The sequence below is a fragment of the Anolis sagrei genome, chromosome 1, assembly GCF_037176765.1.
Source record: "Anolis sagrei isolate rAnoSag1 chromosome 1, rAnoSag1.mat, whole genome shotgun sequence".
Classification (NCBI taxonomy): domain Eukaryota; kingdom Metazoa; phylum Chordata; class Lepidosauria; order Squamata; family Dactyloidae; genus Anolis; species Anolis sagrei.
Window position 1 is genome coordinate 79,879,041 of NC_090021.1, and position 16,711 is coordinate 79,895,751.

Below are 16,711 nucleotides of genomic sequence, written 5' to 3' on the forward strand. Positions count from 1 at the left end.
AATATGTGCTCCAATTCTCATTTAATTCATTATTATTATATTTTATATTTTGCTATTTATTTCTGTTTTATTTTTTATAATTTATTATTTTAGTTTTATATTTTATCATTAGGGTTTATGCTAATACATTGCCTTGTTATTTTAGTTTACATGTGATGATATTTATTGATGTGTTTCATTATTATGACAATTATTAAATATATATAGTTTTATTTTTGTATTATTACTTTATAACATTATTATTCAATTCCCTAATCTTGTGCAGAATGGTCCAATATGGTGAGTGTAAGAGGCTGGCATGGAAAATCCTTGAAATGCCACCACATATTTATTTTTATTTCATTAACTTCTTATTGTTGTTGTTGTATTTCATTTTAATATTTGCATTATTGTATTAGCACTGTTGTTTATATTATTTATTTTAATATCTGTATTATTATTTTATTATGTTTATCATTTATTTTATTTTAATATTTGTATTATATATTATTATTTTATTACAATCATTGTATGTATTATGTTTTTAACATTTGTATTATTTTATGATTGTTGTTTTTATTATTTTTCTTTATTTTATTTTAATATTTGAAATATTCTTTTTATTGTTGTATTGTTTGATTGTAATATTTGTATCATTTTATTTATTATGATTGTATGTATTATTATTTATTTTAGTATTTGTATTATTTTTATTTTTATATTATTTTAAATTTAATTTTTGTATCTTATTATATTTGAAAATTATATTATTTATTCTTTATTTTATTTCAATATTTGTATTTATTTCATTTGCACAGTTTTTATTATTTACTAGCTATCCCCTGCCACGAATTGCTGTGGCCCAGTCTGTGTATATATGTGTATGTGTGTATATAAATATATATTTGTTTATATGTGTATATATGTGTGTTTGCATATATACATGTGGTTTTGTGCATGCGTTGAAATGCATTTTTTATTTTTTGGCTTTTAAAGTGTCTTCCATTGTGTTTTTCAGTGTTTGTATGAGTGATGGTCACTCGTTGGCCTGATAGGTGTATTGTGTCCGAATTTGGTGTCAATTCATCCATTGGTTTTTGGGCTATTTTAATACAACAAACTAACATTACATTTTGATTTATATAGATTTTATTTTAATATTTGAAGGATTTTTATTTTTATTGTGGTATGCCTTATTCTTTATTTGATTTTAATGTTTATATTATTTTATTTATTATTATTGTGCATATTATTCTTTATTTTAATATTTGTCTGTATTGTTTTATTATTTTATTTTATTTTAACATTTTGTTTTATTTAATTATTTAATTATTATTTTTATATTTGTATAACATTATTTTTATTATTATATTGCATGGTTGTTGCTTAATATTTTATTTTATTTATTTTTATTTTTGTATAGGACTATTGTTATTATGATGTTGCATGGTTATTGCTTATTATTATTATATTGCAGGTTGTTTTCTTTTTAGTTCACCTTCTTTGTTTACATGTTTGTATTATTTTATTTATTATGGATTGCATGGATTATTTCTTTTAATTATTTATATGTATAGTTTTACTATTTTATTTTTATTTTATTTTAAAATGTTGTTTTGATTTAATTATTTAATTTTAATTTTTATATTTGTGTATCATTATTTTTATTATTATATTGCATGGTTTTTGCTTAATATTTTGTTTTATTTAATTATTAGTTTTATATTTGTATAGCATTATTTTTATTATATTACATGATTATTGCTTAATATTTTCTTTAATTTAATTATTTTATTTTTATATTTTCATAGCATTATTATTATTATTATATTGCATGGCTGTTGCTTAATATTTTGGTTTATTTAATTATTTTATTTTTATATTTTCATAGCATTATTATTATTATTATATTGCATGGCTGTTGCTTAATATTTTGGTTTATTTAATTATTTTCATTTTTATATTTGCATAGCATTATTGTTATTATTATATTGCATGGCTGTTGCTTGATATTTTGTTTTATTTAATTATTTTTATTTTTATATGTGCATATCATTATTGTTATATTGCATGGTTGTTGCTTATTATTTTGTTTTATTTATTTTTATGTTTTTGTTTTTGTATAGCATTATTGTTATTATTATATTGCATGGTTGCTGCTGCTGCTGCTTCTGCTGCTGCTGCTTCTTCTTCTTCTTCTTCTTCTTATTATTGCTATTATTATTATTATTATTATTATTATTGTTATTATTATCATATTGCAGGTTGCTTTCTTTTTCGTTCACCTCCTTGGGTGATTGCTGCTCTTCCGCCTGTGCTCCAGACCAAAACAAACAGCTCAGCCACGCCGGGTTTGCAACCTGCCCTCTAGGTGGCGCCAGAGGCGCTCCCTCCCTCCCTCCCTCCCCCGCAGTAGAAGCAGCAACAGCAGAGCAGAGCCCAGCAGCGCCTGGGGATCTCTCCTCCTGCGGCCAGGCAGACGCGCTCTGAGCCCAGGCGCGCGCCTCCCCCTTCTCTCACCTGCCGGGGCCACGTTCCCTTTCCCTTCGCGGGGAGGAAGGGAGGCGCTGCTGGGCGGGGCGCTGTTGCTGCTGCTGCTGAGCGAGTGAGCTCACCTCAGGAGCCGCCGGGCGAGATGGCGGAGGCCGAGGGAGCAGCAGCAAAAGCAACAGACGCCGGCAGCAGCGGCGGCAAGGGGCGCGCGGGGCTGCCCTCCGAGGCGCGCGCAGGTGAGCAAGGGAGGGGGACAAGAGGGAGGCGCACCTGTGGGCTCCGAACGCGGCGGGCGCCAAGGTTCCACGCTCCCTTCTCCTTTCCCCCTCCCCTCCCTTCCCCTCCCGGAAAAGCCGGATGTTGTGGCGCGAGGCCGGCAGGCACCTGAGGGGCTCCAGGAGAGGGAAGGGAAAGGGGAAGAGGAAGGAGGGGGACAGTCCAAAGGTCCGCACCTGCAGCCACAGGAAAAGGAAAGACTGAAATTCCAACCTGTCACTGCCACCTTTGCCTTGGGCAATACGAGCCAACGAGTTCAAGTCTTCTGTCCAAGTTCTGGAACTTATGAACAGGGCTAAGAGAACACTAAGGACTGCATAAATAGATAGATATTATTGTTAGCTTGCTGTGAGTTTTCCAGTCTGTACGGTCACAGTCCAGAAGCATTCTCTCCTGACTTTTCACCCACATCTATGGCAGTTGTCCTCAGAGACCTCACAACCTTTAAGGGTTTTTTTGTCATGTCAGGAGCGATTTGAAAAACTGCAAGTTGCTTCTGGTGTGAGAGAATTGGCTGTCTGCAAGAACATTGCTCAGGGGACGCCCGGATGTTTTGATGTGTTATCTTCTTTGTGGGAGGCTTCTCTCATGTCCCCGCATGAGGAGCTGGAACTGATAGAGGGAGCTCATCCACGCTCTCCCCAGATTTGAACCTGCAGCCTGTCGGTTTTCAGTCCTGCTGGTACAGGGGTTTAACCCACTGCGCAACCGAGGGCTCCTACCTCTAAGGATGCCTGCCATTGATGTGGGTGAAAGATCAAGAGAGAATGCTTCAGCAACATATATTATTGTTGGGTTGCTGTGAGTTTTCTGAGCTGTGTTGCCATGTTCCAGAAGCATTCTCTCCTCACATTTTGGCCCTATCTATGGCAGGTGTCCTCAGAAACTTCACAACCTCTAAGGATACCTGCCATAGATGTGGGCGAAAAGTCAGGAGAGAATGCTTTGGCAACATATATTATTGTTGGGTTGCTGTGAGTTTTCTGGGCTGTATGGCTGTGTTACAGAAGCATTCTCTCCTGAAATTTCACCCCCATCTATGGCAGGCATCCTCAGAGACCCTAAAACTTCTAAGGATGCCTGCCATTGATGTGGGCAAAACGTCAGGAGAGAATGCTTCAACAACATATATTATTGTTGGGTTGCTGTGAGTTTTCTGGGCTGTATGGCTGTGTTACAGAAGCATTCTCTCCTGACATTTCACCCCCATCTATGGCAGGCATCCTCAGAGACCCTAAAACTTCTAAGGATGCCTGCCATTGATGTGGGTGAAACATCAGGAGAGAATGCTTCGACAATATATATTATTGTTGGGTTGCTGTGAGTTTTGCAGATTCAAAGTCTGGCTGATGGTTGCCTGGGGGAATCCTTTGGTGGGAAGTTTTAGATGGCCCAGATTAGCATTATTGTCTAGAATTTCCCTGTTTTCTGAGTGTTGTTTTTTATTTACTGTCCTGATTTTAGAGGTTTTTTTTAATACTGGTGGCCAGATTTTGTTCATTTTCATAGTTTCCTCTTATATAAACCTCACTTGCCTAGTTTCCAACAAACCTCACAACCTCTGAGAATGCCTGCCATGGATGTGGGTGAAACATCAGGAGAGAATGCTTCTGGAACATGGCCAGACAGCCCAGAAAACTCACAGCAAACCAGTGATTCCGGCCATGAAAAATTTAATGACGTATTGTTGTTATTGTTTTTATATTCATCGGTTATTTTTATCTTCTCAGAATGGAGACTGTGGGTGTATCTAGACTTTAGACTTAATCCTGTTTGACACTGCTTTCACTGACGTGGCTCAATGCTATAGAATCGTAGCTACTTTTGCCTTTTCTCTGCCACAGCTTGCATCACCAAACTACAACTCCCAGGATTCCATAGCATTGAGCTAAGGCAGTTAAAGTAGTGTTGAACTGCATTCATTGTGCAGTGTAGATGCAACCCCTGAAATTGAAGGAGAGATAGGCTGAGCATCCCACACCTGAAATTCTGAAACCAAAAACACTCCAAAATTATATCTGTGTGGGTGACGCCTATGCTTTCTGATGGTTCAATGTATGCAAAAGTATTAAAACCACTGTATAAAATGATCTTCAGGCTTTCCGTATAAAGTGTATATCAAACATAAATGTATTCAGGTTTAGACTTGAGTCCCATCTCCAAAACACCTCATTATGTAAATATATGCATATATATCCCAAAATCAGGAAAAGAATCAAAATGCTTCTGGTCCCAAGCATTTTGCATTAGGGATATTCAGCCTCTCTCTGTGTATAATGTATGTGTATGCATGCTTTTTAATTGTCTTATAAAGATATGACCCAGTCCTTGGCTTTTGCTGTTTTTGTGTGCTGATTGGGACAACACTGCTCTTTAAGGAGTTTGTTTAATTTGTCTTTTAGTGTGAATGAGCAAAGGAGTCAATGAATTTTCTGAGGAGTGGTGTTTTTAGAAGGTGCACTCCAGTAAATTGGAGTTGCTACCTTCCTCCATTATTTTCCTTGACAGATTCCCTGTATGTGTTGTCTAATGGGTTTTGTTTTGATGTAAATTGTTTGTATGTTTTTCTTTTTGGCATTGAGTGTTTGACATATTCGTTGGAAACCCCCCTGGGTCCCTTTGGGGAGAAAGGGTAATCTATAAATAAAGTTTGTAAAAAAATATTATTTGAAACATAACAAGATTAGTACACAGTAAACAAGGCCACTATGCTGGTTGTTGTCGGACACTTCCCAAGTAACTAGGATTGTGTGATGTATCTGCGTATAATGTGTGCAGATCCCAGTAGGGTGGCCTTTTGCAGCTGACAGATAGTAATTTTGTCAACATCGATTGTGTTTACGTGCAGGCCAAGGTCATTATGCACTGCACCCAGTGTGCTGATCCCCTCTGGGAGCACCTTTACTGGCTTGTGCCAGAGTCGTCGTCGTCATCATCATCATCATCATCATTATTATTAATATTTGAAACACAACAAGATGAGTCCACAGCAGACACTCTTCTGGCTGTTGTATTGGATCACACGTCGGGCACTTTCCAAGTGTCTAGGACTGTGTGATGTATCAGCGAATAATCTGTGCAGATCCCAGTAAGATGGCCTTATGCAGCTGGCAGATGGTAATTTTGTCAGCGCTGATTGTGTTTAAGTGCAGGCCAAAGTCTTTAGGCACTGCACCCAGTGTGCTGATCACCACTGGGACCACCTTGACTGGCTTGTGCCAGTCTTTGATAAATTTAAAGAATCAATCATTTGCAGCTTTTACAGCAGAGATGCATTGATGCTGAAGTCTGTACCTGTTGAGTGTCTGCCTGCATGTTGTGAGGCTGTTAAACTCTGTACCACCTTAATACCATACACTTTAAGGAGCAAAAATAGCAAGCTTGTGGCTCATTCCCCTCACTTTCCCTGTTGTTTTTCCTGCTATTGAAGGGGTTGAGTCACATTAGCATATTGTAGGAGTATCTTGAACAACTGTAGGTGGTGAAAATATTGTTTGGTTGGCTCATGCTTAGGCTTTTTTTGGTAATGTGGTATAACTGAGGAGATGGCACAAGTGGTAAGGTTGGTGCTTGCTAGTTATGTAAGTGCAATATAATGTATGTGTTTTGTGGGGGGAGGGGGGGGTGAAAATGAACAGGTGGCTTGGACAGCATTGTTGATTACAAACCCCAAATGAATTTCCCCCTCATAACTTTATGCAAGCATGTAAATGGCATGGCCAAAAGTGGGTCCTGGTGAATGCTAAAGGACTAGCATGGTCAGATGGAGAGATGTGGTCAAACACATGGACAGACTGACATGGAGAGCCAGCCAGTTGAGTTTCCCTGGATTGATGCACAACTGATACCATACGTATGGCTTAAAAAAACCATGAAGAACTGCAATCTTAGCTTGATTTCATCCTCATAAACCAGTGATTCTAAACCTTCCTAATGCTGTGACTCCTTAATACAGTTCCTCATGTCGTGTTGACCTCCAACCATAAAATTATTTTCGTTGCTACTTTATTACTGTAATTTTGCTACAGTTATGAATTGTAATGTAAATACCTGATATGCAGGATGTATTATTATTCAGTGGACAAAACTGGGCACAAATATCAAATACACCCAAATTTGAATACTGGTGGCGTTGGGGTGGGGATGCTTTTGTCATTTGGGAGTTGTAGTTGCTGAGATTTATACTTAACCTACAATCAAAGAGCATTCTGAACTCCACCAACGATGGAATTGAACCAAACTTGGCAAACAGAAGTCCCATGACCAACATAAAATACTAGAAGGGTTTGGTGGACATTGACCTTGAGTTTTGGGGTTGTAGTTCACCTACATCCAGAGAGCACTGTGGACTCAAAGGCCCGTCGCAAACTAGGTTCCTGCTGGAGAAACCCTTGCTAGCAAGTCCCTGACGTCATGAGCCTGCGCCTCTCTCCCCGCCCCTTTCTCCACCCCTTTCTCTTTGCGAGCGTGGTTTTTCCTTTGCTAGGGCAGCATTGCCCGCATTTTCTCTCAGTTGAATTCTGCCAACTGAGAGAAAATGCGGGCAATGCTGCCCTAGCAAAGGAAAAACCACGCTCGCAAAGAGAAAGGGGCAGAGAAAGGGGCGGGGAGAGAGGCGGAGTCTCGTGACGTCAGGGACATGCTAGCAAGGTTTTCTCTCGCAGGAACAGAGTTTGCGACGGGCCAAACACTGATAGATCTGGGCCAAACTTGGCACGAATACTCAATATGCCCAAATGTGAACACTAGTGGAGTTGGGGAAAATAGACCCTGACATTTGGGAGTTTTTAGTTGCTGGGATTTATAGTTCCTCTGCAATCAAAGAGCATTCTGAACTGCACCAATGATAGAATTGGGCCAAACTTCCCACATAGAACCCCCACGACCAACAGAAAACACCGTGTTTTCTGATAGTCTTTGACGGCTCCTCTGACACCCCCTGGCGACCCCTTCCCCGGGGTCCCGACTCCCAGGTTAAGAAATGTTGTCATAGACTGTAGTCCTGTGCATGAGCAGTTCAGCCTTCTCGAGCCCCTTTCACACAGCTGAATAAGACTCCACATTATCTGCTTTGACCTGGAATATATGGCAGTGTGGACTCAGATAACCCAGTTCATAGCAGATATTTTGGGATTTTCTGCCTTGATATTCTGGGTTATATGGCTGTGTGGAAGGGCTCTGAGTTTCCAGTTTTCCCCACCTCTGAGCACCCTTCCTATTTGAGATCCTTTCCATTGATTCCCAAATATCAGCAGCTGTGTGTTCCCTTCTTGTCTGCCTTCAGAGGTGAATGCTGACATCCCTGCTCACGGTTGGCTCCCATGGGTGCTTTAATTACTGTGTCTCTACCTCAAAATAATTATGTCTGCTTCATTGCTTTCCTCCTTGCTCTGTTGATTCTGGCGTGGTTTGCTGCGTTTTGTGGTCCACTCCTCAAAACCTTTCAGTTCAAGCTATCCACATAATCATGGGAGGTAATTGCTCAGTGGGTCTGGAATCCTTCAAAAACTTGTTAATTAGTTGCTCATTAGCAAGATGTGGCTGTGTCCTGCTTGCAAACATCATAGAAATGCCTGGTTGGTCCCTATGAGAAACAGGACAGTGAACTAGGGTGCATCTACACTGTGGGATTAGTGCAGTTTGATGCTACTTTACCTACCATGGCTCAGGACTACATTACATAATTGTGAGAGTTGGAGTTTTACAAAGTTTTCAGCCTCTTCTGTCAAAGTATGGTGGTGCCTCACCAAACTACAATGTCCGTGACTCAATATCAATGAACCACAGTGGTTAAAATGGCATCAAACTGTATTAATTATGCAGTATGGATGCACTTTTACATGGAGAGAGCTGAGAAATGTGGCTCTAGATTGCAGCCGCCACAATCTCTTAAAAGCTGTGCTGACTGGGAAATCATGGTCCTTGTAGTCCAAAAGTGTAATGTTTCAAGCTGCTCCTGGTTTTGCAGTGGGTTAAACCATTGGGCTGCTGAACTTGCTGACCAAAAGGTTGGCGATTCGAATCCGGGGAGCAAGGTGAGCTTTTAGACCCAACTTCTGCCAACCTAGCACTTTGAAAACATGCAAATATGAATGGATCAAGAGGTACCACTTCTGCAGGAAGGTAACAGTGCTTCTGCTGAAAGGTAACAGCACACCATACAGTCATGCCAGCCACATGACCTAGGAGGCACCTACGGACAACATCAGCTCTTTGGCTTAGAAATGGAGATGAACACCACCCCACAAAGTCAGACACTACTAGACTGAATGTCACATGACATCTTTTCCTTTACCTTTTCAAGCTTTTGGTCTTATGTTCTTTCTTGTAAACCCTTTTGTCACCTCTTGCCTTTGAACCCCACCAGATAGTAAGATTAATGTATTTTCAACAGTACAGACTCGAAATCTACCAACATAAGATCTTTGTCATCTCATTTTTGAGCTACATCCTCCATACAGGTTTTCCCACAAACTATTACTGTATGTAGTCCTATGTTCTAAAACACATATTGATTATCATGACAATCCCTGTAACCATGTATGTATCCAAGGAAAAGCCAAACATTTAGGCTGTTGCAGTGACCTTTCTTTCTCTACTTCATTTGTTTTGGACACTCTCAAATATTTCATATTACAATTGCAATAGCTGAATAAAAAGCCTGGGTCAGGTGATAGATGAAGTAATTGTCCTTGCCTCCCCTTCAGTCCTGGGAGCCCTGCTCCAATACTACGTCATTGTAAAGGAAGGCTGAGATGTTGGAAGGAGGGCTTTTCTTTTGTAGTTCGAATGGCTCCTTTGTATTACTCCTCTTTTGATTTAAATGGCACCAGTTATACATTAATGCTAGGGTGCTATGTATATTTTTAAATTCTTGTCTTCCAGGGCTTTATTACTTCATTGGCAATGCTCAGAGTACATAATCTTTCTGCAGGTTGGTTTCCACCAAGTGTGGTTAATCTTATTTGAAAGCTTTCTGCTAAAAAGCAGGTGTACACTTTGCATTCAAAAAGCCTGGACGTATGGACATATCTGCATGGATAACTTTACTTAGCCCTAATAGAATGACTCACAGCAATAAATTTGAATGTACACCACAAGAAACACACACTTTCCAGAGCTCTAGCATGGTGTGCATGATTAATGGTTTGACATTTTAATTTGCTGTAGCTTTTTGAGCAGAAATAACCAATTCTGGGTTCACTAGGTTCTGATTTTAAGTAGGGCTGATACTGCAGATCATTCAGGAAGACTATGTTATTTGAGCTCCTTTGAATTTCCGTGTTGACTCCTGTTCATATAATAACTGCACCACTGAAACCAAACATGGAAATAAAGCGTATTGTCTCCATGCTTTGTTTTCTCCATTGTCAGTCTTTTGTTCAGTATTGTACACTTCATTCTGAAGTTTACTTTACTTTGCATGTTTGTGGATGAAATAAGAGAGTTGTCAAATAAGAGGTTGTTCAAATTTTGTACCAAGTTGTTTCAGGATTTGGATCTTGTGTTCCATGGCCAATGATGCAACTGAATTAATTCTAAAAATGCTCACTTCACTTAACATGATCAGGCTGTAATATTACAAGTATGGATGGTTAGGTTTTAATATTGAATGTAATGTTTTGAAATGTTTAACATGTATTAATTTTTTAATTTAATTTTAATATTATTGGAAATGTATGTTGTTCTAAGGCAAGTATGGGCAAACCCAGACCCGGGGGTTTGGATATGGCCCCTTGGGCTCTTTTCTTTTCTCAGACCCTCTTCTCTCTCACCATCCTATCCTTTCCTATCCTTCTATCCGTCTCTCTTTTCTTCCTTCTTCCCTCCCTCTTTTCCCTTCCCTTCCCTTCTCTTCCAGTCTGCCTGCCTGCCTTCTTTCCTTCCTTCCTTCCTTCCTTCCTTCCTTCCTTCCTTCCTTCCTTCCTTCTTTCCTTCCTTCCTTCCTTCCTTCCTTCCTTCTTTCTTTCCTTCCTCTCTCCCTTCCCTCTTTCTCCCTTCTTACTTCCCTCTTTCTCCCTTCTTCCTTCCCTTCCACCCTTTCATCCTTGCTTTGCTCCCTTTCTCCTCTCTCCCTTTTGTCTTTCCTTCCTTCCATCTTTTCGCCCTTCTCTCCCTCGCCCTCTCTCCCTCTAATCCCTCCCACCCTTTCATCCTTCCTTCCATCCATCCATCCATCCATCCATCCATCCATCCTTCCTTCCTTCTGACCTTCCTTTTTTCCTTCCTTCCATCCTTCCCTTCCACCTTTTCATTCTTCCCTCCTTCCTTTCCTTTTGTCTTTCCTTCTTTCTCTCTTTCCTTCCTCCTTAGCACCCTTCCTTCACTCCCTCATTCTCTTTCCATCTTTCCCTTCCACCCTTTTGTCCTTCCTTCCCTCTTACCTCCCTCTTACCCTCTTTCTCCTTCCCTCCCTCCCTTTTGTCTTCCCTTCCCTCTTTCATCCTTCCTTCTCTCTCTTCCTTCCTCCCTCCCTCCATTCCCTTCCACCCTTTCATCCTTCCTTCTTTCTCTTTCCTCCCTCCTTTCCTCTCTCCCTTTTCTCCTACATTCCTTCCTTCCCTTTTGTTTTTTTTCCTTCCCTCTTCCTTCCTTCTTTCCCTCTCTCCTTCTTCCTCTCTCCATTCCCTTCCACGCTTTCATCCTTCCTTCCTTTCCTTTCATCTTTCCTTCCTATCCTCTTTCCTTTCCTTCCGCTCTTTCATCTGTCCTTCCTTCTCTCTTTCCTTCTTTCTTCCCTTCCTTCCTTCAACCACCGGGCAGCCAGTCCTCCTAGCAGGGAGTGCTAGCATGTGGCCCCCAAGTTAGAATGTTTCCCATGCCTGCTCTAAGGCATTGAATAATTGCCTATATGTAAGCTGCCTTGAGTCCCCTTCAAGGTTGAGAAAGGCGGGGTAGAAATAGGGTAAACAAACAAATAAGTAACATTCATGAATAATTTCTCAAATCTATGAAGTTACATTTTTTTAATCAGAGAAGGTACTATTCTAGTTTCTATTTAATAGTATCCTAAATGCCACACAAAATATGGGATGCAGTCGTTATCCACTGAGACATCAAGCTATATGATGAAAATTGCTGTCCAACCCATCTGGAGATCTTCCATTTTTCCATCTTTCAACTGTCGAGGCACAGAAATAAAAGTGGGGCATGTGGACAAAAGAGACTTATGAGCCAATGCATAACTTCTTTTAAAAACTCTTATTACAAAAGGGATTATAGGTTGCCTCCCTATTTTTGAATAGCATTCTTACATTACAGAGTTAGGTGTGCCACATCCTACTGATTTTAATGGACTTAGGCATGCCCATCCCTGCAGGGACTACAGATGTAAAAGGGTCTGGTTTCTTTTTCCTTTTTTTGCTTCTCCCAAAATTCATGCATGTTCAAAGCTGTAATCTGTTTTGCATTTAGTTTTTGATATGTAAAATTAAAGGTTTGCATGATCCATGCTCAAAATCTTTATTTTCTCCTTACATCCTGTAATTACTGTTTTGCCACACAATTTCCTGATAACAGCATGCCTTTCAGTTTACTATTTTGAGCTGCTCCTAAATGTGTTAAATTATAAAGTCATGGCAAGTGATTACATTATATAAAAGGCTTAAACTCCGGAAGTGTCACTCAGATCATTCTCAAGTATTTATAAATAAGTTTATGATCTCTTCAGTGTTAAGTAGATGCCTCTGAGCACACTCCCAAAGTAAAGTATATGCACATTTTCCCAGGAGCTGGCATGGTTGAGGCCTAATGGGATATAAATGAGATAAATAAGCAATTTGCTGATTATATTAACTGCACCCCGATTAGCCCAAAAGTAAAGCTATAGTTGAAAATACCTGGAGGACCAAATTATGTACAGTCACATTATCTGACATTATCTTTTCACCCCCAATTTTCAGAGAGGAAGCCATTTTTTATTTGGGTAGCTGTGAGTTTTCCGGGCTGTATGGTCATGTTCCAGAAGCATTATCTCCTGATGTTTGCTTCTGGAACATGGCCATACAGCCCGGAAATCCCACAGCAACCCACTGATTCCGCCACTGAATCCTTCGACTACACATTTTTTAATTGCATGGAATGCCGTACAGCAGTATTTCTCAATCTTCCTAATGCCATGACCCCTTAATACAGTTCCTCATGTTGCGGTGACCCCAACACATCAAATTATTTTTGTTGCTACTTCATAACTGTAACTTTGCTACTGTTATGAATTGTAATGTAAATATCTGATATGCAGGATGTATTTTCATTCACTGGACCAAATTTGGCACATATTTGAAAACTGGTGGGGTCGGGTGATTGATTTTGTCATTTGGTAGTTGTAGTTATTGGGATTTATAGTTAACCTACAATCAAAGAACATTCTGAACGCCATCAACGATGGAATTGAACCAAACTTGGCACACAGAACTCTCATGACTAACAGAAAATACTGGGAGGGTTTGGTGGGCATTGACCTTGAGTTTTGGTGTTGTAGTTCACCTACATTCAGAGAGCACTGTGGACTCAAACAATGATAGATCTGGAACAAACTTGGCATGGATACACAAATACTTGGAGCCTCATAAACAGTCCTCCCCTTGGCTGAGGAGCCAGCTAATCATAGCTGAGGAGGGCTTTTCGTAGGAGGATTCACTGCTATCTGTTTCCAAAAAGGAAGAGGAGGACAAGCGGAGAGATCTTCAGCCTTCTCTGCCAAAGGGGTTTGTAAGACCAGAAATACATGAATCTGGTGGTCTTCAGCGACTCCTCTAAAACCCCCTTGTGATTCCCCCAGGAGCCCTGACCCCCAAGTTGAGAAATGCTGCTGTACAGTGTGAAATAATGGCTCGGGTTTCACTAGAACAGCATCCACATAAATAAGCAAAGCTGAAATTGAGAGAAAGTTCTTCTTTTTATTTTCTATCACATTGAGAAATAGCCATAATTTACTTCTTCCAATGGAGTACCTTCAGGTGTTTTAATCTTTGACTATTAGCTATGTTGACTGGAACTTATAGAAGATGTTCTCCAAAATAGTTGGAGGCCACTGGGTTCCCTATTCTATACTGTTGGGCCATGGAATAGAGAATCTGATGGCCTCCAGCTGTTCTGGAATATATCTCAGTTGACAAAGGGATCGAACAAAGTTGTATTTTACCATTCTATCTCATTTATTCACAAAACACATTATGCAGAAGGCAGGATCAGACTCAGGGGAAGGGTAGGTGAAAATAGGAAGAAACAATAAGATACACAGATGAGATTGGACTTGATGGCCTATGAAACCCCTGCCAGTTCTATGATTCAATGAATTTATATTCCTAGTTAGAACAAGCAAAGAGTTGGAATGGCTTCAGAGAAAAGCCAAGGAAAAACTACAGGCTCATAGCTGAATATTACAAAAACAAATAATGACCACGGAAGATTTGTATAATTTTAAACTGAGTGATTGAGAAATAGAAGTAATCAAGGATTTTCTATACCTTACCTCAATCATCACTTAAAAATTGGAAGACAACTAAGATGTAGCCAAACTTTGAAGAAACTAAATACAATTCTCAATGAATAGGAAATGCTATTGAATAACAAAGTCAGGATTGTCAACACCATAGTGTTTAAGATTTCTATATGAAATCTGACAGAAAAAAAATCCCAGCTTACCTCAGTTGTGATGCTGGAGGAAACAGATGACTCTATAGATACTAACTATGGACTACCAAAAAGACGAGAGCAGATTCATCCACTCACTAGATGCCAAGATTACTAAATCAGAACTATTTTTCTTAGAACTAATATGTGAAAAGAAGTATGAAAAGAAAATGAGCTCATAATAGGTAGATTGTTTCAGTTTCGGAAGCCACAGCCTTGAGTTTATAAGTCCTGAATAGGATGCTAGTACAGGCCGTCCCCAAATTACAAACATCTGACTTATAAATGACTCACAGTTAAGATCGAGGCTGAGACAACAAGAAGTGGGAGAAAACTACTCCTTGGAAGGGAAATTCACTCCTGAAAGAATTATCATGGGGAAAAGGTATCTCAACTGAGTTTTCTCACCAATCCTTGCTTCTACAACAAGCCAAATTTCCCAAAATCCAATCACAGGAACAGCAAGTGAGGTGAATCTTCTGAACAGGGGCACATGCAGCAAAACGAATACCACAGAACACTTCTGTGTGTGTGTGTGTGTGTGTGTGTGTATGTATGTATGAGACTGAAGTTACGCTTAAAACTGCACCTGTTATGAGTTGCAAACAAATTCAACTTAAGAAGAAACCTACAGAACCTATCTTGTTCATAACTTGGGGAATGCCTGTAATGGGATCTCTTGTGTGTCTCACTTTCACTGAATTGAATGAATTGAATCTGACCATGAATTGAATCTGACCTGCTAACACAGAATAGGAATAACCCATTGGCCATGTTTTAGCAGTGGCAACAATGCACCCTAAGCTCTCCATGGGGATAGTAAGCTGTGCTAGAGATGCAGAGGCCCAGGGACCTCCAAATAGATTCCTTAACAAGCTTTGAGTATGAACTTATTTCCTCCAAGACCACTAGATCAATATTCCAGGGTTTGTTTGTTCCCCAAGGAATGGAAAGGAGGAACAGTCATCTGGTCTGGAAATTAGCACTCCTTTTCCTCTGCTCTCTAGGTGCCATCTGGTTTATTGCCTGTAATGACAGGCATAGGCCAGATAAACTTGGGTCCAGAATAAGGAATTTTATTCCATCAGCCTTGTATCTGGGTGCAAAGTAAAAATTAACATACACCAGAATAAGTACAACCTATAATTCATGCTGTTCAATTGAGGTTCCCATTGCTCTTTCCTGCATAGTCAGTGGTGACGTAAAACTGGATTTACAGTTTGATAACATATGAAGGACCACAGGTTTCCCATCCTTGATCATTATGGCATTAGGAGAGTGGATGGGATAAAGGGACACATCAGTTTAGTTCCAACTCAAGCAGACCCATTGTTTCCAGAGGCTGGGGAACCCTTGAGAGTAGTGGAGAGTGGACAATTGATGTTGGGGAACTCAGTCAAAATTACTCCTCAAGCTACATCTGCTGGTGGTATCTTCCAGTGAAACTTACACAATAGGATAATGTTCCAACTTAAGTCTATAACACAGCAAAAATGAGCAATTTTGAAGTTGGTGGGAAAGTTAAGCACAAGCTAGAATCTCCCCCTTTGAATCTGTGGAACTTAAAGTTCTTCATTTTGTTTAGTTTGAGCTCTAAACTATTTCAGCATTTTGACAATGCATGTTGTGAAAAGATTATGTAGTCACAGAAAACACTATTGTTTTGTTTATTTTCTAATAAAAGCTGCTTTTAACTTGTCTCACAGTATCAAAGTTCACTCATGTCTATCAAGCATGTATGAAGCAAGTTACCTTTTAATAAGTGTTTCATTCCCCCCCCCCCTTTTTTTTTTTTACTGGCTTAAAGCTATATTCCTTTTCTGACTGTTAACAGAACACAATGTTATTTGGTGGCTAATCCATTTAAATACTTGAGAGCAATCCTTGTGTGCAGGTTGGCATGCCAAGTGTTTAAAAACAAGCTGTTCTTTGTAATCCTGTAGCAGAAATTGCTCAGGTTTTTCACTTAAACTTCCCCTGTCTGCTTCCCGCCTTCAGTTTAATATTTGAATGCAGGTCCTTTACTAACAGAGATGAAGCTTGGGGTAAATGAATGCATGAATCCTATACACATTTGCCCTAATCCAGAATGCTACAAGGGTCCATTTTGTTTAAAAAGGAGGAGGTGATCATAATTCAAGAAGCAACAAGAGTTCCCTGCACTAAGTTTGCAAATAAACCCATTTACTTGCATATGTTCTGGAGACATTTTTGTACTGCATAGATATAGCAGTTTTATTTAACTCCCCTTAGAATGTATTGTCGAAGCCTTTTATGGCTGGAATCACTGCGTTGTTGTAGGTTTTTCAGATTATATGGCCATGTTCTA

General features: G+C 39.6%; 1 protein-coding gene across 1 annotated transcript in view; it reads left to right on the plus strand.

Moving 5' to 3' along the window:
• The first annotated feature begins 2,449 nt into the window (after window positions 1-2,449).
• The window catches only part of MAP7 (microtubule associated protein 7), a 157,488-nt gene continuing 143,226 nt past the window's right edge, over window positions 2,450-16,711 (plus strand). The window contains exon 1 of the mRNA XM_067466538.1: window positions 2,450-2,708. Coding sequence (XP_067322639.1) covers window positions 2,615-2,708 — 94 coding nt within the window. The 5' untranslated portion in view covers window positions 2,450-2,614. The remainder of the gene's footprint in view (window positions 2,709-16,711) is intronic.